Source organism: Diceros bicornis, chromosome 14 (genome assembly GCF_020826845.1).
Source record: "Diceros bicornis minor isolate mBicDic1 chromosome 14, mDicBic1.mat.cur, whole genome shotgun sequence".
In the NCBI taxonomy this organism is placed as follows: domain Eukaryota; kingdom Metazoa; phylum Chordata; class Mammalia; order Perissodactyla; family Rhinocerotidae; genus Diceros; species Diceros bicornis.
Genome location: NC_080753.1, coordinates 28,994,008 through 29,017,088, shown reverse-complemented (window position 1 = coordinate 29,017,088; position 23,081 = coordinate 28,994,008). Strand labels below are relative to the sequence as shown.

Below are 23,081 nucleotides of genomic sequence, written 5' to 3'. Positions count from 1 at the left end.
CACCTCAATTTAAAAAAAATGAAAGGAGGGGCTGGCCCGGTGGCATAGTGGTTAAAGTTTGCGCGCTCCACTTCAGCAGCCTGGGGTTTGCTGATTCGGATCCTGGGCGCGGACCTATACACCGCTCATCAAGCCACGCTGTGGCAGCGTCCCACGTACAAAACAGAGGAAGACTGGTAACAGATGTTAGCTCAGGGCCAATCTTTCTTACCAAAAAAAAAAAAAACAAAGAAAGGAGTAAAACTCTCCCTGGTCAAGTCCCACCTGGGATGGTGGCAGTTGGGGTGGTGTCTTGCCTCCTGGTTAGTGGGCTGGAGCACAGTGGCTGTACATCTAGAAATGTGGCAGACTCTTCTTGGGTGTCTCGCAGTCTACATCCTCCAAGATCTGCCCCAGACCCACAAGGGCAGGCCTCTGGCGGCCATGTTACTGAATGAGCCCATCTTTGCTCCCCACCACAACGGACTGGACAAGGGATGGCCATCTGACCCAAGCCCCTCTCCTGGGGTGTAGACTTGTGCCCAACAGCTCACCTTCAAGCTGACCCAAGACATGGAACTCAAGAAACCCAGGAAGGCGGTTTATTGACGTGCTGATGAAGAAAGAGAGAAAGCTGGTCTGCAGACAGGAGGAAGAGGGATGAGCCATTCAGGAAGAAGCAGCGGCAGCCATGCCCTGACTTCCTGATGAATTTCCAGGGTCTGGCTACACACACACACACACACACGCGCGCGCGCGCGCGCGCACACACACACACACACACATACACGGCCTTCCCATGGTTGGCTGCGTTCCTGCCCCTGTGAGGCCTGAACTCCCCTGTATTCCTATAACACATCCCCTTTGCTTAAGCCACGAACACAGACATCGCAGTTCTGAGAAGGGACTCACAGCTCTGCATCAAGGTCAGATGTGTGACAGTCCTGGAGTCAGAGCAGGGACCAGACATGGAATCCACTCAAGATTCAATTCACCATCAAGGCACTCAGGTTGACTTCGCTTGTGTCCTCCAACCCCCTCCCCATGGTCTGCACTGGGCAGATCCCTGAGGTGGGCAGCCCCACCTGGGCCTCATGGAATGGGAGGGGCACTTCTCCAAATAGAAGGTTTTTTTTTTTACCAAAGAAAAGGGAAGGATTCTGGGCAAACAAGAACAATAGATATGCCCTCCATTCCACGCATGGTTGCCTAGCCCACAGATAACCTTCCTTCCCCCAGAAGTAGGCTCGGATTACAGTTGGGGTGTGCAGTAATGGTAGCTTTTAAATGTTCTCTGGCTATCCGGTATCCATCTTGTTTAGGTGAGGGTAGGAAATGAGACACATAGTGACTTTCAGGTTGCCAGTCTCTTTGTAATTCAATACTCAGCCTTTAGGGTTTCTCTCACCACCCCAGTCTCCTGGCCAAGATTGGATTCAGGGTGGAGTGAAGCTTAAGTGGCTTCAAGGAAGTGTGTGTCGGGGGGGGGCTTTATGATCTTCTGGACCTTCAATGGCTGCTGTGAAGATGTCCCTTGTCCCACCTTATCCTTCTGGTCCTGCTGAAATTTGTGCTCTGTTCTCTTAGTATGGTCCTCCCTTCAGCTGATCAACATCTGCCTGAACTCTTTTGCTCCATATTTTTAATCCCAACTCCTTGCCAGTGTTCCCTTCAAACACATCGCAACACAAGGGAGATGGCCCAGTGTCTCATCAGTCACTGCCCCCATGCTAAGTCCAGGATGTCTGTGTGATGGCACCTTTCTTTTTACTTTGGTCGTGATCACATCTCAATATTCTGCAGTTTAGCAGCTAAATTGTAAAGTCAGCCACCATCAAAGAAGAAAAAAAAGAGAGTAAGATATATAAATATATACATGCACAGTAAGGAAGAAAATCTGGGCAGACACTCGAGTCCTCCTTTCTGCAGACGCCACCTGGCTCTAGGTGGTACTTACGACTTGCATCCTCTGTCCCCCATCCCATGTCCCTTTTATTCTCAGCCAGCATGTCTGCTGATTAGGGTTTTTTATGCTGTGCAGTGACCCAGACCTTCTACTCCTGAGATACCTGGGCCCTTGACGGGCCTGCCCCTGTGTTGGGTTACTGACGTCTTCCATTAATTTTTTTCATCCTTCTATTAATTTCTACACTGGACCTGGCAGTACTGGGAGGCAGCCCAGGCACTTCCTGAGTTCCACACTTACTCCTTCTGTCCGCTCTGTGTGTCAGCACCGTCAGCACCCTCTCTCTCCTGGATAGTCAGGATTTGGCACCCTACCAACATTAGTAATTCCCCTTTTAAAAAATTAAAGGGTAATTGACGCAGTAAAATTCACCTTTTGTAGTGTTCAGTTCTATGAGTTTTGACAAATGCATACATCATGTAACCACCACTGCACCCAAGGTACAGAACACTTCCGTCCTCCTAAAAAATTCCCTCGTACTGCCCCTCTGTAATCAACCCCACCACCAGATGCTGGCAACCACAAATCTGTTTTATTTCCCTATAGTTTTGCCTTTTCCGTGATGTAATATAGATGAAATCACACAGTATGCACTTTTTTTTTGGTCTGGCTTCTTTTGCTTAGAATTTGAGATTCATGCACGTTTTGTTAGTCTGTTACTTTATGTTGCTGAGTCGTCTTCCATTGTATGGATGGAATCACAATGTGTTTTATCCATTCCCCAGTTCAAGGACATGTGGGTTATTTATGAAAAGTTTTGGGCAATTTGAATAAAGCTGCTACACATAATCGTGTACAGGTTTTTGTGTGAACACAAGGTTTCATTTTTCTGGGACAAATAGCGAGGAGTGAGATGGCTGAGTCTCATGCTCTCATGCAAATGTTTGTTTCAATTTCTAAGAGATGTCAAATTCTTTTCCACAGTGGCTGAACCAATATGCCTTCTCACCAGCATCATATAAAAGTTCCAGTTGCTCCACATCCTTGCCAGTACTTGGCATTGTCAGTTTTTTTGTTTTTTAATTTACCCTTTTTAATAGGTGTGTAGCAGTATGTCATTGTGGTTTAATTTGCACGTCCCTACTGACTAATGATGATGAGCATTTTTTAATGTGCTTAATTGCTATCCATGTATCTTCTTTGATGAAGTGTTCGAATCTTTTGCCAACCAATCTTTAATTTTCTTATTCTTGACTTTTGAGAGTTATAGATGTCTTATCAGGAGGCTCAAAGTTTGTTGATATTGTTGGGAGCCAGTGACTGGCTGCGTCGGCCTTGGTGGAAGATCCATCCACAGTCTCCATCTGTCCCACTATGAACACCTAGTTCTGGGTCTTTGAGCCAGTGCCGGGTGGGGTGGGGTGGGGGTGCTGAGGAGGGAGGCTGGCTGGCATTCACAGAGTGCATCGTCCTGCTGATGTTAAAAACCTCTGCAGTGGCAGGCCTCCGGAGAACATTCTCATAGGACCCAAAATACTCTCTGCTTTTGCCCCTATTCTGAGGGCTCCATTCATCCACCCCATTCCCCAGACTCTTACTTAACCCTCCAGACTTACTCTGTCCAAGATGATGATCCTCTGGCTGGTGCGTTAGCTGCTACCTACAAAGTAGTGTTCATCTGTATCTCAGGCCCTCTCTCCTTACAGGAGAGGTGGTGTATTTCCTGAGGCTGCTATAACAATTACCATAAACTCGGCTTGAAACAACAGAAATTTGTTCTCTTACAATTCTGGAGGCCAGAAGTCGAAATCAAGATGTCAGCTGGGCCGCACTCCTTACAGAGGCTCTAGGGGAGAATCTGTTCCATGCCTCTTCTAGCCTCTGGTGGTTGCCAGCTGCCTTGGCTGTGGCCACATCATTCCAGTCTCTGCCTCTGTGGTCATATCGCCTTTTCTTCTTTGTCCATCTTCTCCTCTGTGTGTCACTTAGAAGGACACTTGTCATTGGATTTAGGACCCACCTGGATAATCTGGTAGGATTTTGTTATCTCAAAGTCTTTAACTTAATTACATCTGCAAAGAACCCTTTTCCAAATAAGGTAACATTCACAGGTTCTGGGGATTAGGATGTGGATCTTTTGGGGGTAGATAGTTATAGCACTTGAAGTTCTACCTTCCATGAAGATTTCCCTTCCCTGCTGCCCTCAGGGCCATCCTGTGTGGGAGTGTTATTCCACAGCAGTCCACTGCCAGTTGGTGCCAGCATGCTATAGGAACTCTCTTTAGAGCATGCAGAGGAGGGGGTACCTGGCCTTCCAGGTGAGAGAAGAGGCCTTACCTGCCCCCAGGACTCACACAGCAGGGGGTCACCCCCTAAGAGGAAGGAGGTTAGGGTGCCAGTCAGCCAAAATCAAAAACAATGAGGCAAATATGCAGTAGAGATGGGAGTCACCACCCCTGCATCTTTCAGAGTCGTTGATAGTGACTAATTTCCACAACTCCCCTGGGATGTAATACTGTTTTTGATTTATTATTTGGAGAGTGAAAGGGAGCACCAGGGGCTTTGGCTTAGCCCTTCCTAGTATATTAGCCTTTAGCTGAAGGGTCAGGGGGCCAAGGTGAGGACTCCACCAGTTCCTAAGGTGATCTGGTCTAACCATTCAAGGCCTTGCAGTTCAGTACTCTCCCACTCCCTGAATCTTATTTTAATGGCCTTATGCCCTATAACAAGAAGCCTTAACAGATTCTTTGAGCCATAGCACATAAAGGTCTTGAATTTTATTTTATTCTTCAAGTCAACAATCTAGACATTTGAGGTTATCCTCTTGACATTATTCAATGCCATTATAAGCAGCCACCCCACTCTGTGTTCCTGATTTCTTCGTTCCCTTTAAATCTGTTTATGGCCAAAGCCACTCAGTTCCCCAGAACTTGACCCTCAGAGGGCACATGGTCCCTGGTGTTTGCAGCTGATAATTTTATTAGCTGTTTCTCCTCTATGTACCACGAGCTGCTGTTTTCCCAATTCCAAACATAAATGGGAATCTCAGAGCCTTTTACCTGAAGCCTGGATCTGAAACCCCCTTTCTGGTGCCCATACTTGGATCAATTAGGGCTCTTTGGTGCAACAGCCAAAACCTACTCTGGCTAGTGAAAGCAAGTGGAAGGACATTGGGTGGATCATGGAGCTGAAGAAGGAACAGGGCCACCTGTCTTAGGTGGAGCAGGAATCAGGGTGGCTCTGAAGCTCCCAATAGCAGGAGCTCATGGGTTGTTTCTTGAGGATGCTTCCACGGCCTGACTAAGCAACAACTGTTTTTCCTCATGTCAATCCACCACCAATTCAGGTTCCCCAGGGAGAGACTGATGGCCTAGCTTGGGTCACGCAGCAAGCCATGTTTCTAGAGTCTGCATGCCCTATGATTGGCTGACCCACCAGAACCTCAGGAAGCAGGAGAGGCGACTCTCAGAGGCAGGGAGAATTGTGCTGGGCAAGCCAAACAAAGGTGTGTCCACCAGCCCCTAAGAGCTTGGCCCCAGCCTAGGGCCTTCTCTGAATGGGGGAAGGTACAGTCCTGCTCTGGGGAAGTTTCCAGTCTGATGGTGGAGACACAGGCTGTGCCCTCAGTGAAATTCCAGTCTGATGGCAAAGACTGGTTGCAAAACTGGAGAGATTTAAGAGAAAGAGGAAACATAGGTATGGCGCAAATATGTTCAAGGCAGGGTTCTTTTTAATAGTGAAAAACTAGAAACTGCCAAAACACCCTAAAAAGGAGAAATGATTAAACAATTATGGTATGTACATACTCTGCATCTAATTACACAAGCATTAAAATCATGTTTTTGAAGAAAAGTAATATGAGAAAATATTAATGGCATAATGCTATGTGAAAAAAATTGGATACTAAATTGTATATACATTATTATCCAACTGTGTAAAGCAGTATGTGCAGAAGGAAGGGAATACACCAAAATGTTAACAGAGGTGATAATAATAATAAACATTTTTGAGCACTTTTATATGTGAGGCCCTGGGCTAAACACTTTACATATGTTATTTTACCTAACCCTCATGTGATAGATACTATGATCATCCCCATTTTATAGATGAAGAAACTAAGGCTCAGGAAGTTTAAATCCATGGATGGCCACTTAGCTAATTAGTGGCTGACTCAAATCCAGATCTGTCTAAAGCTGAAGTCCATGTTTTTAAGATGATCTTGTCTCTTCTTAGCTCCCAATGTTGGGGTTATGAGTGATTTTTACTCTTTTAGGTAACTTTCCTATTTATACACTAACCATGTATTTACCTAAAAATTCAGGAAAAATATATGCTTTGAAAAAGAGGGGAAAAAATGCAATAAAAACATATAAACAAGAGGAGAAAGACATCATATTGAACAAAAAGCGTATGTTAAGGTCTGTAATGGCTCATAAGGAACATTCTTTGCTGTACTTTGTAGTTGCTTCTGTTATCATACTGTCTGCATTACAAATATATGTACACGTCTACATGTATGTAAATATCCCACTCTCTTGAGGGCAGGGACCCTGTCCTCGTTATCTCTGTGGTTCTTGCTCAGGGAAGATATCCTCCAATATAGAGCCTAGCACATAGTAGGCACTTAGTAATTGTTGATTGAATGATAGGAACAAGAAACCCGTGACCGGAAGACACAGTCAGAAAAGGCTTTGGTGGCCTCCGGGGATTGGAGGTTCCGGGAGGGCGACTAGGGAGCCAGGGAGGGGCGGGGATGGGATGGGGGCCGTGCTCAGGAAGCGGTTTTGGTTTTGCGGCAGGAATTGAGTGGGAGGAATGTGACAGCCGCAGCCCCTCCCTTCCAGTTCGTGTCATCGCCGCTCAGGACAGTGAAGAGGGGTCTCGGTCCCTGTGGCGGGGTGTGCGGTGGATGGGTCGCGCGGCTCCCCGCGCCTCCCGGGGCCGGGTGGGCCGCTCCCCACGCTCCTCCCTGCGGAGCCCCGGGGCGCTGGCCGCGGTGCTGAAGCAGCGCTCTCGGAGGAGGGAGGGAGGAGGGGCCGGGCCGGGCCGGGCGAAGGGGGCGGAGCTCTCTGGAGCTCTGAGCTGGAAAGCGAGGAGGGGCAGGGCGGCGCCAGCAGGCCCGAGACCCTGGCGGGCTCGAGAGGAGGCCGGAGACGCGAGACAGCCCGGCTAGAGCGGACACGGGCACCTGGACAAGCTTCCCCTGAAGAAGCCAAGGTCGTCTTTCTTGTCCTATTAATCCTCTTTCGTCTACCTTGGAGGGACCCTCATCTTGTGCCCTGACCTCAGCCTCCTCCCCAAACCTGCTGAGGAGTGAATGACCCTCTTCTGGGCCTCCATCCATCTGCAAAGCCACCGACTTCCAGCCCACAGGGCCCCAGCCCAGGGCCCTGCGCCCTCACCATGGTGAAGTTGCTGCCTGCCCAGGAGGCAGCCAAGATCTACCATACCAACTATGTGAGGAACTCAAGGGCCGTAGGTGTGATGTGGGGCACGCTCACCATCTGCTTCTCCGTGCTCGTCATGGCCCTCTTCATCCAGCCTTACTGGATCGGCGACAGCGTCAACACACCCCAGGCAGGCTACTTTGGCCTTTTCTCCTACTGTGTGGGCAACGTGCTGTCCTCGGAGCTCATCTGCAAGGGTGGCCCGCTGGACTTCTCCTCCATCCCCTCCAGAGCCTTCAAGACTGCCATGTTCTTCGTGGCCTTGGCCATGTTCCTCATCATTGGCTCCATCATCTGCTTCAGCCTGTTCTTTGTCTGCAACACAGCCACTGTCTACAAGATCTGCGCATGGATGCAGCTGGCTGCTGGTGAGCAGGGATAGTGGGAGGGCAGGCAGGGGCCCACCCCTTCCCACCCTCTGTGGATGCCCTGGGTCGCCTACTCGGCTGTCATCCTTTAGCCCAGCCCTACTCAATGCTCTGCGGAATTCTTCTGAGGAGCAGAGAATCTTAGAATGTCTAAGGCCAAAAGGACCTTAGAGATCAAATTATTCAACCCCTTCATCTTGCATATGAGGAACTGAGGTCCAGAGAGGGAAAGTGACTTGCCCAGGAGCACACAGCTAGCTGGTAGAGAAAAAATCAGGTATCCTGACTCCCATGCCACCACAGCAGAGCTTCTTGCTGCTCTGGGAGGGAGAAAGAAGGAAGCTTCCATCGTCAGCCATGTGGGAATAGCACCCAACCCTGAGGCAAAATAGTGATGCTAGTCAAGCACATTCTAGATGTTCAAATCTCCCACTTCTGAACATTTGTTCTTTCTCCTTTAAGGATCCCCAGATCCCTGTCATCACTCCCTTCCATCCCTAACTGCTCTGAGGGAAGATTCTAACGTCAGTCATTGATTTGGAGAGTTATGCTGGGTGTGACCTTTCCCGTAGAAACCTGCATTTAAGTTCTCTCTTTCATTGTGGATTGAAAGTCTTTGTTCCCTAATTGTAGGATTCCATACTTGAGGCAGCAAATGGCGAGTGATATTTTGTTATGGTGCAGGGGCATCTAGGGTCTTTTAAAATTGTATGGCGTAGGTGGCTACTTGTGGTGGTGCCCAGAGGCAAGGCCTTGCCTGCTCCTTTTCCCTGCCACTGGACCAACCTGGCCTCTCAGTCCTTGAGCCAGCTGGTCCTGCTCTCCTTTAGAAACCAGGAAGAGAGGGCCTGAGACCTTGTCCTGCAACCCTTGGTCCCTCCGCACCCTAAGGACTGCACACAGACTCTCCATACTGAGGAGATGTCCAGGAGCAGTCAGACACTGCAGACTAGAGTGAAACCATCTTGACATCATTGGTTAGAACGAGGAGCAGTGTTATCCTTAGCAAGGGGAATAACACAGGGTTCAGAATCCCAGACAACTAACCAAATGCATAGACTCAAGACTCTGTCAGAGTTGGAGAGACCACAGAGAGCTAGGCCCCCTCACCCAACTATAGGTGAGGAATCTGGGGCTGAGAGAGAGGATAAGACTTGGCCAAGGCTATAGCAGATCACCTGGCAATGAAGGACCTAGGAGAATTAAGGCAGTGGGTTCCAAGAAACTGGATGTATTCCAAAGACATTTTTATTGAGCCACACATTTACATAAGGATGTAAGTATTACATAAAATACTTTTACATAAGTGTTTGCAAATTACCTTCACATGTATCATCTGGAGGAGCCTCATCACGACCCAGTGAGGTGGGTATTCCTCCCATTTTACAGTTAAGGCTCCTAGTGGGTAACTTGTTTCTGAGCGCACAGGTAGTGAGGGACAGAACCTTTGATTCCAAATCATGTATCCAGGCTACTTACCTGGCTCCAGAGCTGCCTCCCAAATTCCTCCGCCATCTCCCTCTCCTCTGTAGCCTCTCTGTGATGAGGGAGAAGCTGGGGCAGGGGAGAGGCAAATCTTGGTGGGCAGTGGGGAGAAAGAAGGGGAAATAAAGTTTAGCAGTTTTGTGACAAAGAGGAGTAGAATGGACCCTGGCATGCTTGCCAGCTGGCTCTCCATATCAGAGTTATAAGATGCTGGAAACACAACTATCCCTCTCTCATTCTCCACACTGTCCTCCTCCCCCAACCTCCCGCAACAGGTGCCATATGCTGAACAGGCAGTGCTGGGGGGTGTGGGTGGGGGAGGGGGTCACCAGGCCATCTGAGTCAGACCTTGTCTGGGTCATGAAGCTAGAGACACTGATAGCAGAGGTGGCCAGGTGCCATCCCATGAAACATTTATGTTGAGGGAGAGGAAGGTGGTGTCTCATTCCATTCTTCAGTGCTGGGGAAGGGAAGATGAGCCAAAGGGAGGGATGGGGGGTACCCTGCAGCCAGCAGCTGGGAGATGCATCTATCCGAAGAGGCCTAAACCAGTTAGCTTAACCTTGCCAAGAAGCCTGGGACGAGGGAAGGGAGCAAAGACAACTGATGACTGGGGCAGCGTGAGGCTGTGGCTTAACAATATTAATTGAGCTTCTAGATGCCAGGTGTAGGCCAAGTGTGGTCCCAGCTCCTAGAAACACAGGTAGCACAAACTGCTTGTCTCGCTGAGCCTTGGTAACCTCATCTATAGACTCTAGCAACAATATCCACTATCACAGCGTTCTTGTGAGGATGGGATGATATATTGCATGTAAGACACCTTGCACAGTGCCTGACACATGGTAGGTACTCAGTAAATGTGAAAAACACAAAAAACAACTTTATCAGTCAGGATGGGTGAGGTGATGCCACAGTAACAAAACCTCCCAAATCTTAGTGGCTTAACACACAGGTTTACTTCTTGCTTGTGGTACACGCTCATTGAGGATCAGTTGGGGGCTCTGCTCTCACTGTTCTCTTCTGGAACCCAGGCTGATGGAGCATCAGCTGTCATCTGCCTGTCATCATTGCAGAGGGAAAGGGAGCTCTGGAAGGTCTCCCACCAGCATTTCAATGCTCTGGCCTGGAAATGCACACGACATTTCTGCTCACAGTTTATTGGCCGAAGGAAGTCTTATGGCCTTGCTTAATTTCAAAGGAGGGGGGCAAGGAGGTATAATCCTACTATGTACCTGGAATATTTGTCAACAGCTCTAATGACATCCACATCCACTGAGGTTGCTTCCATCTGACTCCACTGCCTATAATAATAGCAACAACTAACATTACCATGGACCAGACACTGCAGTAAGCATTTTCTATACATGATCCCACTTCATCCTGATAGGCCTGCTATGAGTCAGGTATTATTATTCTTCTTTTACAGATGAGAGAATGGAAGTCAGAAAAGGTAAGTAAGCTTGTCTGAGAATGCCATGTTGGCCTATACTTAGAGCCCTGAGACACTACAAATGGGGTTGACCTCCCTGTGCCCAGGTGGATGGGTAGGGGCTCACAGAGGGCTCTCGCATCCAGAGTAACAACCTGTTTCCAAGCCAGAGGCTCTGAGTTCTTTTCTGGAATCCCCATAGGGAGAGGCTTTGGAAGGGGAAGGGGGCCAATGGGAGGAGCCATGGGGAGAACGGAAAGTCCAGAAGGGCAGCCCCTGTCCACATTCACCTATGCACCCAGCATTTGTGCCCCCTCCTCCATTAAGTTGGGCCCATGCCAGGCACCAAAGAGCTGGTCTCATACCAAGTGGCGCAGGCCACGGATTTTACCAAAGAGCTCTGGGAAGGTACCCCCTCCTCTACCCTCAGTATCTTCCTGAAGCACTTCTCAGTTTGTCATTAAGTCTGAAATGTCACCACTAAATACATTCAGCTCTTTGGAGAGATGCCACAGTCTGGGACTAGGGGCAATTAACTCTGAAGTCAAGAAAGGCAGGAGCTGTGAGTTGAGGTCTTGGCTCTGCCATAGCTGGATGACTGAGCAAGTCACTTGGTTTCTCTGAGGCCTCAGTTTTCTAATCTGTAAAATGGGATATTAGCATATGGCCTACTTCACAGAACTGTTGTCAGCATCAAAAGAAAAATGGTACATGAAGTATTTTGTGGTCTATAAATAACGAGATAAATGAGCTCCTCCTATAAAAAAATCAAAGGAGGGTTGACACATTTTAGGTGGGGAGGTGGGACCCTGATTTCTACCGTGCATTTGTTTGATCTGCTGACCTTCCTTGCAAGAACAAGCTACGCTGGGTTCTGCGAGGTGCTTCTCTGGGAGCTCCTAGTGGGCACAGCCTTGGGACTAAAGAGCCTGTGGAAGGAGGGCCAGGGGTGGGAAAGTGGCACGGATAAGGGAAGGCACCCCCAGCCTGCATGGTGGTTGTGCTTGGGGTCGCCCCGGTCACATTCGAGGATTATGGCACCTGGCTGTGCAGCTAAAGTGGGGTGGTGGCTTGCTGGGAGAGTATGGGAGAAGTGGGGGGAAGGTGGGCAAAATGGAATTTGTAGCTGTAAATACTAAGTCAGTGAAGGCACAGGATGGAATAATAGTAGCCCACACTCATGAAGTGCCAAGTATGTGCCAGGCACTGTTCTGAGCACTTTCTAATAGTAACTCATTCGAACCTCACTCCAACCCAGCAGGTAGGTACTGTTATTATCCCCATTTTATGAGATGAGGAAACTGAGGCAAAAAAAAGCTTACATAGCTTGTCGTGACCCACACAGCTAGTTAAAGACCTGGGCTTAAATTCCAGGCAGCCTGCTCTAGTGTTTCCCAGCTTTTCCTATTGAGAGAATCATCTGGAATCACCTCCCCGCCCACTTTAAAAAACAGGGGGTCCTGAGCCCAACTCTGACCTGGGAATCAGCATTCTAACCCAATATTTCAGGGGATTCTTAAATTCAGGGAAGTGTGGGCAACTGCACTGTGCTGAACTGGTTGAGGAGACCTGTTAACTTGAATGGAAAGTTCATGAAGGAAGCAGCCAGAGATGGGACTAGAAAACTTCCTGTGTTGTTGAATCTAAGGTACCTGAGTTGTAGGACACACCATTATTCTATGTGCTGTGAAAAGGAAGAGTACTTCTAATCGAACTATGGCCTGAAGCTTTCTTATTACACTTATGTCAGAGATGTTGAAATATGAACAAATGTACATCCTAGGAGTGATGAGTTCTCTGGGTCGGGAGCAGATTTAGGAGGGCTTTGAAGACAGGGTAGGCAGTGCCTCCTCAAGTCCAAAGTGAGGGGCGCAGCTGAGGGCCTGGTAGGACCCCCTGGCGCAGTGGCAGAACCCTCCCTGGGCTGAGGAGCCCTGCTCTCTGTCTGTGCCCCTGACCTCTGGCTCCCAGAGCCAAGTCGCGTTAGCTCTGGGAGCCTCAGTTTTCTCCCCTGTGTTCTACAAGGATGGTAGGAGCTGCCCCCGTGCCTCTCAAGGTGAACACCAGGAGGAGGGAGGGAAAAGATGACAGCGGTGCTGAGCACACCCAGCTGACACCATCTGCACATTCCCTCCTCTCCCAGCCACAGGCCTGATGATTGGCTGCCTGGTGTACCCGGACGGGTGGGACTCAAGTGAGGTGCGGCGCATGTGCGGGGAGCAGACAGGCAAGTACACCCTAGGCCGCTGCACCATCCGCTGGGCCTTCATGCTGGCCATCCTCAGCATCGGAGACGCCCTCATTCTCTCCTTCTTGGCCTTCGTGCTGGGCTACCGGCAGGACAAGCTCCTCCCTGATGACTACAAGGCGGATGGCAAAGGTAACTCGCCCTCACCTAGAGAGGTAGGGCTTCCTCCCAGCCAGTCACCCGACGATTGGCCCCTGGCCAAGGGGTGGGCACATAAAGACCAATCAGACACAGCCCTTGTCCCAGAGGCCAAAGGCCAATGGAGGATTGCAGGCTGGCAAGAGATGAGGCGATGACAGCTGTGTGTGGCAAGAGGCTGTGGTAGAACAGTGTCCTCCTGCCCCCCTGCACTCTCAGGGTCTAGGGGAGAGAGCTCTGATCCAGCCTGGGGAGCTGAGCATGGCCTCCCATAGAGGCTGTGCTGAGGCTGGGTCTTGGAGAGCACTGGGAGTTTGCTGGGTGTAGAGAGGAACAGGGGAGCAGGGGGATGGGTTGTTGGGGCAGGAGGAGAAAGGAGTGCACTCCAGGAGTGCACATAGTGGGTGCCTGAGCTCCCCTGGGTTAAGATAGCCTTGGGGTTCTCCGTATGTCCATCCTGTTTCAATTTCTTCTCGTCCAAATCTTGCCCCCCAGTCATAAAAGTCATTGTAGCTGACCCTTGAGGCCCAGGTGGACCCTTCAGGAAGTCTTATCTGACTGCATCCCATTGAGCTCCCTTTCAACTAGGGTACTTTCTGTTCCTGTCTCTCATTAGGCTCTTCCCCTGTCTGTCTTGAGGGACTAACTTTTTCAGTGGATGAATTTCATCTCTTAGTCATAGAGCAAGGCCTGTCTCACACCCTTTTGAATCCCAAAATGCTTACTCCCAGCAGGTGGCCACTATGAGGGGCCTGTTGCATCTCAGAGACCTCTCCAGTCTCCTTTCCCCATAGGTGTCTTCATATCACACTGTTGACCTGAACTAGAAGAAACAGCCAAACTCCTTTGTCCCCTGTGACCAAGGACCCTTCCCAGATGAGGAACTTGAAGCCCAGAGGGGAGACCCACCCAGAGGTACAGAGAAAGGTGGTGGCAAAGAGGACCCCAGAACACAGATCTCCTCTGGCTCAGCCCAGAGCCCCCTTCTCCGTAGGGAAGTAATCAGAACATCTCACCCTTCTTTGGATGTGGAAGAAGAGAGATTCATGCACCTTAGATATGTGGTTAAAGATGGAAACCAAATTACTAGAATGAGCTGGGCCAAGGAAGAGAGAAGAGAGAGAGATCTTTCCATTGCAGATTCCTATAGCTACTGGGCCCTGGGAATGCTTAGGGCCTGGGTCCCTTGAGGACCCCATAAAGGAAGGGAAATGGAACTAATATTTACTGAGCCTCTTCCACGTGCAGGAGTGATGTAAGCTTTGTTCATAGGGGCCAGTTTTATTTAATCCTCACAGCAACCCTGTGAGGAAAGGTTGGAGGTGGGATTCCAGCAGCAGTCTGCACAACCAGCACTTTCCACAGCGAGGGTGGTTTTCCAGGGAGGCCTCAGCGGAGCTGCTGGAGGATTTCCGTCTGGCTCTCAGCCTCAGGGCAAGGCCACCCTTAAATCTGTCTGGACACATGCACACAGCATTTTTATATTACCCATTTGCATTTTTTCTTTTTCAGAAGGGGTTGTCTTAGGCAGAAAGAAACTTTATTCACATAATTCTTCTTTAAAGTGCTTTCTTATAAAGAGATGGTTTTGTTCCTTTGACATTTTCTTTACTAATCAAAATGTTGGTTCACTTTCCTCTCCTGCCTTGTACGTCTCCTTTCATAGCCCATGCACCTTGTCCTCATTCTTTTCAGATTTTTACTCCCCATACTTGAGTCCCTCACTATCATACAGGATTTAATTTATCCTTTTTGTTTATTACCTGTTAGGAAGCAACCACATAACCTGTCTGAATGCATCTAACTATTCAATGAAGTAGTTATTGCTTCCGTCAAAGCACAAAATTGGGTGAGGAGAGCAGAGTTTGAGTCCTAGTTCTTCCAAGTCTTCAGTGTTCTTTCCAGTAAAAAGAGAGACACTAATCCCTGCTCTGCCACCTCCATTATTGTGTGGCATGAATGAAACAATGAAAGCAGAAATGAAGCCTTGCACAAGCACGTAGTTGCTGATCCACTCCTTAGGGGTTAAGGAGGCAGAGGAGAATGAGTATGGGCTTTGGAGTCGGAACTGGGTTTAAAATTTTGGCTCCATTATTAACTAGCTGTGTGACTTTGCAGAAGTTACTTAACTTCTCTGAGTCTCAATTTCCTCATCTGAGCCTCATTTCCATGGCAGTAGGAGGCAGATTTTTCCTCATTTGTAAAAAATACCTACTTAAAAAGATTGTAGGAACAAGATTAGGATGCCTGCTCTTGTCACTTCTATTGAAGATTGTACTGAAGGGTATAGCCACAGCAATTAAGCAAGAAAAAGAAATAAAAGAAATCCAGTTTGGAGAGGAAGAAGTAAAACTATCTCTATTAGCAGATTACAAGGTTTCTGTATATGGAAAATTCTAAATAATCCACTAAAAAACTATTAAAGCTAATATACAACTTCAGCAAGGTTGCACGATATAAGAGAAATATACAAAAATCTATTGTAATTATATACACCAGCAATTAACAACCTGAAAATGACATTAAGAAAACATTTACATTAGCATCAAAAAGAATAAAATACTTAGAAATAAATTTAACAAAAGAAGTGCAAGATTTGCACATGAAAATTTAAAAACATTATTGAAAGAAATTAAAGGCCTAAATAAATGGAAACATCCATGGTTGTGGATCAGAAGACTTAATATTAAGATGGCAATACTCCCCAAACTGATCTACAGCATTAATGCAATCCCTATCAAAATTCCAGCTGGCTTTTTACAGAAATTGACAAGCTGATCCTAAAATTCATGTGGAAATACGGGGACCCACAATAGCCAAAATACTCTTGAAGAAGAACAAAGTTGGAGGATGCACATGTCTTGATTTTAAAACTTACTACAAAGCTACAGTAATCAAGATGGTGTGGTACTGGCATAAGGATAGACATACAGATCAATGGAATAAAATTGAGAGTCCAGAAATAAACCCAAAGGTCCGTGGCCAATTGATTTTCAACAAGGGTGCCAAGACCATTCAATGAGGGAAAGAACAGTCTTTTCATAACTGGTGCTGGAACAAGGAGATATCTACATGCAAAAGAATGAAGTTAGACGACCCACCTCATATCATATACAAAACTTAATTCAAAATGGATCCAAGACCTAGATGTAAGATATAAAATTATAAAACTCTTGGAAGAAAACATAGGTGTAAGTCTTCGTGACCTTGGATTAGGCAATGGTTTCTTAGATATGACACCTAACATACATGGAACCAAAGAAAAAAATAGATAAATTGGATTTCATCAAAATTGAAAACTTTTGTGCTTCAAAGGATACCATCAAGAGAGTGAAAAGACAACCTACAGATTGGGAGAAAATATTTGCAAATAATAATCATAATTCTAGTGTCCAGAATATTTAGGAACTCCTACAACTCAATACAAATACAACAAAAATACAAATAACCCAATTTTTAAAATGTGCAAAAAATTGAATAGACATTTTTCCAAAGAAGATATACAAATAGCCAATAAGCACATGTAAAGATACTCAATATCATTAGTCATTAGGAAAATGCAAATTATAGCCACTAGGATGGCTATAATAAAAAAGATGAACAACAAGTGTTGGTGAGCATAAGGAGAAATTGAAACCCTCATACACTGCTAGTGAAAGTGTAAAATTGTGCAGTTGCTGTGGAAAATAGAATGGCAGTTCCTCAAACTGTTAAACAGAGTTACCATGTCCACTCCCAGGTATATGTGCAAAAAAATTGAAAACATACGTTCACACAAAAACTTGTACACAAATATTCATAGCAACATAATAGCTAAAAAGTGGAAACAACCCAAATGTGCATCAACTGATGACTGGATAAACAAAATGTCTATATCCATACAATGGAATGTTAGTCATAAAAAGGAATGAAGCATTGATCGTTGTTACGACGTGGATAAATCTTGAAAATATTATGTTAAGTGAAAGAAGCCAGACACAAAAGACCATATATTGTATGATCCCATTTATATAAAATGTTCAGAATAGGCAAATCCATAGAGACAGAAAGTAGATTTTAGTAGTTGCCTGAGGCTGGGAAGAGGAGGGAATTGGGAGTGATTCCTAATGGGCACAAGGTTTCTTTTTGGGGTGATGAAAATGTTCTAGAATTAGATAGCAGTGATGTTTGCACAACCTAGTGAATATACTAAAAACCACTGACTTGTATACTTTGAACAAGTAAATTTTATGTTAATGAGTTATATCAATAAAATTAAGATTGTGCTGCAGATTATAGAGTATATAAAGCACTAACAATGCCTGCATATTATAGGTGGTTAATAAGTATTAGTTCTCTCCCCCTTCTGTCTTTCCGGTATCTCCACTTTTTACATCATCCATCTGCCCAACCGGTAACAGCTCCTGCGCTCCAGCTGCCCAGAGACACCTTTAGGCACCCAGGGTACAGTGGTGAGGGAAGAAGTCTAAATTGGACCTTACGGTCTGGTAAGGGAGACAATCGTGCCACATGGAATTACGAGCTGATAAACGTTAGGAACAAAAAGTGCAAGCTTTCTTGAGAGTGAATAAGAGGAATTTGATCTAGTCTGGAGAGGAAGTAGTGGGCAGGGAATTATCCTGAAAACAAGGCTTGGATGTAAACAAACACTGTTCTCTCTCTCTTTCATTGCAGAGGAAGTCTGAAGCAGCTGAAGGGTGGGTGAGTAATTCCACTGGAGGGTGGTCTGCTGCCTTTGGAAGGGCTATGGCTACTCTGCTTCCTTATTGAATCTTCGGGTGAAATGACTCATGGGGCTGGGCTGTAGGGGCTGCGATAGGGTGTGCCTGGGGAGAGAGCAGCAGCGACCGGGAGCAGTGTCCGAGAAGCTAGCCCGTGTCCGAGACCTTCACTGAGGGGCAAACAGGAACCCTTTAGCTTTACTGTGTCTTGAGAAGTGGAAAAAGAACAGGGAGGGAAGAAATAACTTAAAATGGGCAAGTGGGGCCTGGCAAACAAGAACAGACTGTTTTTAGAAGTCATTATTGTAATCTGGACCCTTATTTTCAGAAAGAATTTTAAGTGATTTGTAAGAAACATACTAGAAAACCTAATAAAATAGAAAATAAAAGTCACAGAGAGGGAAACAAATATTCTGGAAAGCTAGGCTAATAGAATTACTGTATTGAGTATTAAATTTAGCTCTACGCTTGCTGATAGCTGAGGCAAAAAGAAAAACACGATTTAACCAGTTTTAATGTCTGGTTGAAAAGGAAGCACAACATATTAATTTCTCTATGGTCTTGTAAGTTTTCAAAATGTAATTTAACAAGAACATTAAGCAATATATTACAAAAAGAAAAAAAGAAAAGCCCGTAACAGAACCACCTCACTGAGAGCTGCCATTTGCTGAGGACCTACAGTGGGCTGGCCACTTTGTGTGGGTAGGAGGGATTATCACCATTGAAACTGTTTTTAAATTTTACCTTCCAATCCTTGACCCCATATACTTTTTTGAATAATTATAAATTAGCTTTGCCCCCCCCCCACTTATTAGATGATTCTCAAAATTTAATATGCACACAAGTCACCTGGGAATCTTGTTGAAATGCAGATTCTGATTCAGTGGGAGTGGGGCCAGACACTGTTTCTAACCAGCGCCCCAGTGATGGATGCCACAACAGGGGTCATACTCTGAGGAGCAAACTATTAGAGCAGAAACGTTTTCTCATGTTTTTGCAATGTTCATTATTAAGGTTTTTAAAAGCCGCAAACTCCACAGCATTGGTGTGCCATTTAATTGCTAAACCGGACCTTGATTATTAGCCATTTGGGATTGCTATCATAGATAATAACTTCTTGCTTCTGTTGAGAAATTCTGGAGTGGAATTACTGAATCAAAGGTCACTACACCTCTATGTCTGCCTTTTTCTTTTTCTTTTTTTGCACTACGTTTTATTTACATTTTAAAAGGCGTTTATGAATTTTTACTTGAGGGACCTTGCATATTATCTTATACAATAAATGAGGAAGTTTGCTTGTCTGGGTAGAGCTGAATTAAAATGTGAGCATACATGGGGAAGTTTTTTGTTTTTATTGGCTTTTAAAAATGTGAAGTTTTATAATCTTGCGATCTTTTATTGTTTTTTTAATACCACAGGTCATCTATTTCGCTGACAATGGAAAATTAGGGAATTCTTCAGGGATAAAAATTTGTTCCTTCCAAGCTTCCCTGTCCCTGACTACTATCGGCCTGAAGTCCTGAAGCCCTTTCTTTATAGGATTGGAACCTGACAGTCTCCTGAGACAAAACCTCCCACTGTATATAGAAAATCCTTTCAGGTGAAGGAGACCTGCAGTGACCACATGAAAGATATTCAGAGAGACATGGATGGTACTCTCCTGACTGGGGACTCAAGTTCTCTCTCCATCCCTTCACACCAGCAAATTACTTTACCCTCCCAAGGTCTCTCCTCTGGAAAATGAGGGCTGAATGAGTCCATGTCTAGGGCCCTCCCAGGTCTGAGTCTCCAATAGTCTAATTAACTGAGGATACACTCATTTGAAGGCACACTGGAAACTGCCACCCAGCTCTGAAAGGGCCTTTTTTCCCTTTGGAACCAAAAATCCCAGTTCTTCATAGTGCCCACACTGACTCAATCAGAACGGGCTACCAGCTTCAGAAATTTGTTACTTGTGTCCAAGAAATTTGTTATAGTAATATTTGACATTTCTTGTAAAGAACTTTGGATTTGCCACACTAAATGGTGAATCTTTTGCCAGCCTCCAGAAGGGAACTCAATTTAGGTAATATCTCATTGCGGCAAATGCCAAGATAAAGATAGGTTCTTTAGGCTGTTCCCTGCCTGGGGGATGGTGCATGGAAACAAGATTTTGTTATCTGCAGTGAATGATTCTGAAGAACGGGTGTTTTTTCTGGTCTTTGTCCATTTAGTTACTCAGTAAAGAGAAAAATGTGGGTGCTAACTCGCACAGGACGGGGTGAATGCTGAACAAAACTGTGATGGATCTTGTCATTGCTTGATCAAGCAGCAGTGACGTGAGAAATGGTAGGTTTCTTCTTCCTGGGCTGTAGGGCATGCTTTTTAACTAAGGCACTCTGCCAACCTGCCCAGTCAGTGCAGTGCTTCTTCTCCAGTTCAGATGGGCTAGGATTGAGTATCCAGCATTGTCCCAGTTGTTGGCGATGGGAACTATCAGAATGAGATCTAAGAACGATCACATATTTTTCGTGTGCTGATAAAATTATTTCAGAGTCAGGCACCTACTTTATGCAAGCTTGATGAATGACAGAATTTGACAAATTCTGTAGCTTACTGACTTTTCTAGTTATACTTATTCATTTCTCCTAATTTTACTTTCTATAAGAGGCAAAAGAAAAATTTCTAAAAGCCTCTCTACCTTCAAAATATTTCTCAACGAAATGGCAACTATGGTGGTCCACAGAAGCTTCTGGAGGGCTTAAGGTGCACCTGGCAACAGCCTGTAACTTACTCTTGCCAGGAACAGTTTCACCAAAGCAGGAGTCCATGTTTACCCGTGAGCAGCGCTGGGGAAGGATCTGCAAATCTGTTTGTGAGTCATAGGACCCAACATTTCACCTGCTCTATCTTCAAGGAAACTCAGAATTCAACCTCTTCAATAATAGTAATGATTTTGGTTGATACCTAGTAACTGCTTATCAGCTCTTTTCAAGTGGCTTTACCTTTAAATAAATTTTTAAAGGCACTTCGAATCTTATCTTTGAAAGTATATAGAAAATCAATAAAATCAGCACTCTAACCAAGTTGCTTTATTCCTTCCTCACTTCTGGCTTGCCTCTGCCTTAGGCTGGGGCTTAGAGATGGTTGTGATACCCAAGCTTCACCGACCATGACTAGCCCTGAGCAGATATGATCAAGAGAGGGACCAGTCATTTATATCTGAAAGGTGAACTGGAAGGATATCCTAAATGCTATCTTGCATCCCTGTTTTAGCTACCTATAGCTGCATAACAAATTACCAGAACTCAGTGGCTTACATTTCAGTCAGTGGGTTGGGAATCCGGCAAGGCTTAGCTAAGTGTCTCTGCCTGAAGGTTTCTCACAGGGCTGCAATTAAGGTGTTGGATCTGCTTCCAAGCTCAGTGGTTGTGTGCAGGACTGTTTCTCACAGGTTGTGGGACTGAGTGCCTGAGTTCCCCGCTGGCTGCAGGCCTCTCCATAGGGCTACTCATATGGCTGCGTGCTTCCCCAGGGCAAGGGTTCCAAGACACAGCAAGAGGGGGCACCTACAGAAGCCACAGCCACTTTGTAACCCAATCTCAGAAGTGACATTGTCACTTCTGTGCTAATTTGATTGTTAGAACAGTCACTAAGGCCAGTTGACATTCAAGGTGAGTAGACTACATAAGTGCCTGAATACCAGGAGGTGGGAATCATTAGGGTTCTTTTAAAAGTGGTTTTTCTTACTTTTTCATAATTAATTTTCTGCTGAAATGGGCATTTACCACAATGCTTTACTGGAACAAAGACTAGATTCTAGTAACCTTACATGCTGATGGATACATGTCTGTTTTGTACTAAGTTGCGTTAGATGAAAGGGCCCTAAACCTCAAAACTCATCGCACTCTGGTCATCTAACCTCAAGGGAATTTATAGTAGGGTCCACTAACCTCCAACATTAACCATACTTTCCTTTATATTTAGCAAATCCAAAGCAGCCAATGCAGTACCTGAAGGGCACAGCTTCTAAGAACATCACTCAAATTGCAGGCAGCTGATGCACTTCTGTACACAGTCCAGTTCTGCCAAATGGAGGGCAAGGCTTGTTATTGTATTAAATGGGCAAAAATAGATCTGAATTAAGGACAAAAGAGAAGATTATGATAAAAAGTGAACTTGGGAGGATATAAAATCAAATTGATCTATGTATTAAAAACTCTTCTCCCCTTACAAGGAATGGTGCAGTCAGTAACAGAACTAGGTACTAATGTAAACTTGCTCAATTACTTGGTCAAAACTTTTAAACACTTAACATGATCTCAATTTTCTGGCTTTTTAATTGGCATATTTCTGATATCTCAGGACTTGGTGTGGATTAATATTTGTGCAAGGACTTAAAAGACAAATGCATATCATACCATGTAGTTTTTAAATTCCAACTTTTAGGGCCAGCCCTGGTGGCCTAGTGGTTAAGTTCAGTGCTCTCTGCTTCAGTGGCCCAGGTTCGGTTCCCCGGGTGCAGACCTACACCACACCTCTGTCAGTGGCCATGCTGTGGTGGCGGCTCACATACAAAAAGAGGAAGATTGGCAGCGAATGTTAGCTCAGGGTGAATCTTCCTCAGCAAAACAAAACAAAACAAAACAAATTCCAACTTTTAAAAACAAGACTGCAGTGACATAAAAACAAACTTCCTCCTCAGTAGGTCTCAAGTTATCTTTATATATTGTTTTGAAGACTGTGAAAGAGGTCTACGTTACCAATGCCTTGCTAACTCCAAAGGCACCAAATTGGTGGGCAAAACAAAGAACTATTCAAGTTTCTCTGGTGTCATAAGCCCTTACTTTTGGAGCAAATATAAGTTTAGATTCTATTATTAATAAATCACCGATTTTCTGTGATACAGTAGTCTAAGAGCAAATCACTTTCCTGATAAGGCCAAACTGGACAACTCTACAGGCTTCAAAAATAAAAGAATGGGCAGTAATCAAGTCCATTTGTAAACTGGGCCTGCTCTGGAGCAGGTAATGGTTTCCCTGCGGACACTCAGGGCAAATCAAGAGTTCAAGGTGGGGTTGCAACTCCACCACAGGTGGCTAATTCTTTTCAGGTACCTACAAGCTCTCCTGGGACAGCACTTAAGTTTTCCCAAACCCTCCAAGTTCTAGGTCCATATATTTAACACAAGTCTTAGAGGGGCTGCCTAGATTGGTCAGTCTGGTGAACATACTGATGAATTCCAATTTAATTTTTTTAGATTGTTTTTTAAACAGGTTACATCTGGTCAACACTACAATATGAACACACTCTATGTCTTAAGTATGCCACAATTAAAACAAATGAACTAGAACAGTTTATGTAGTTCAGAGGTGGGAAAG

At 45.6% G+C, this 23,081-nt stretch overlaps 1 protein-coding gene across 1 annotated transcript; it reads left to right on the top strand.

Annotated features, from left to right (window-relative positions):
- Positions 1 to 7,081: 7,081 nt before the first annotated feature.
- Positions 7,082 to 20,866, top strand: LHFPL5 (LHFPL tetraspan subfamily member 5). Its single transcript, XM_058554505.1, has 4 exons — positions 7,082 to 7,700; positions 12,758 to 12,994; positions 17,675 to 17,701; positions 19,140 to 20,866. Exons 1-3 carry the CDS (start codon positions 7,289 to 7,291, stop codon positions 17,683 to 17,685), a joined length of 660 nt encoding a protein of 219 aa, XP_058410488.1. The 5' UTR covers positions 7,082 to 7,288; the 3' UTR covers positions 17,686 to 17,701; positions 19,140 to 20,866.
- Positions 20,867 to 23,081: the final 2,215 nt, after the last annotated feature.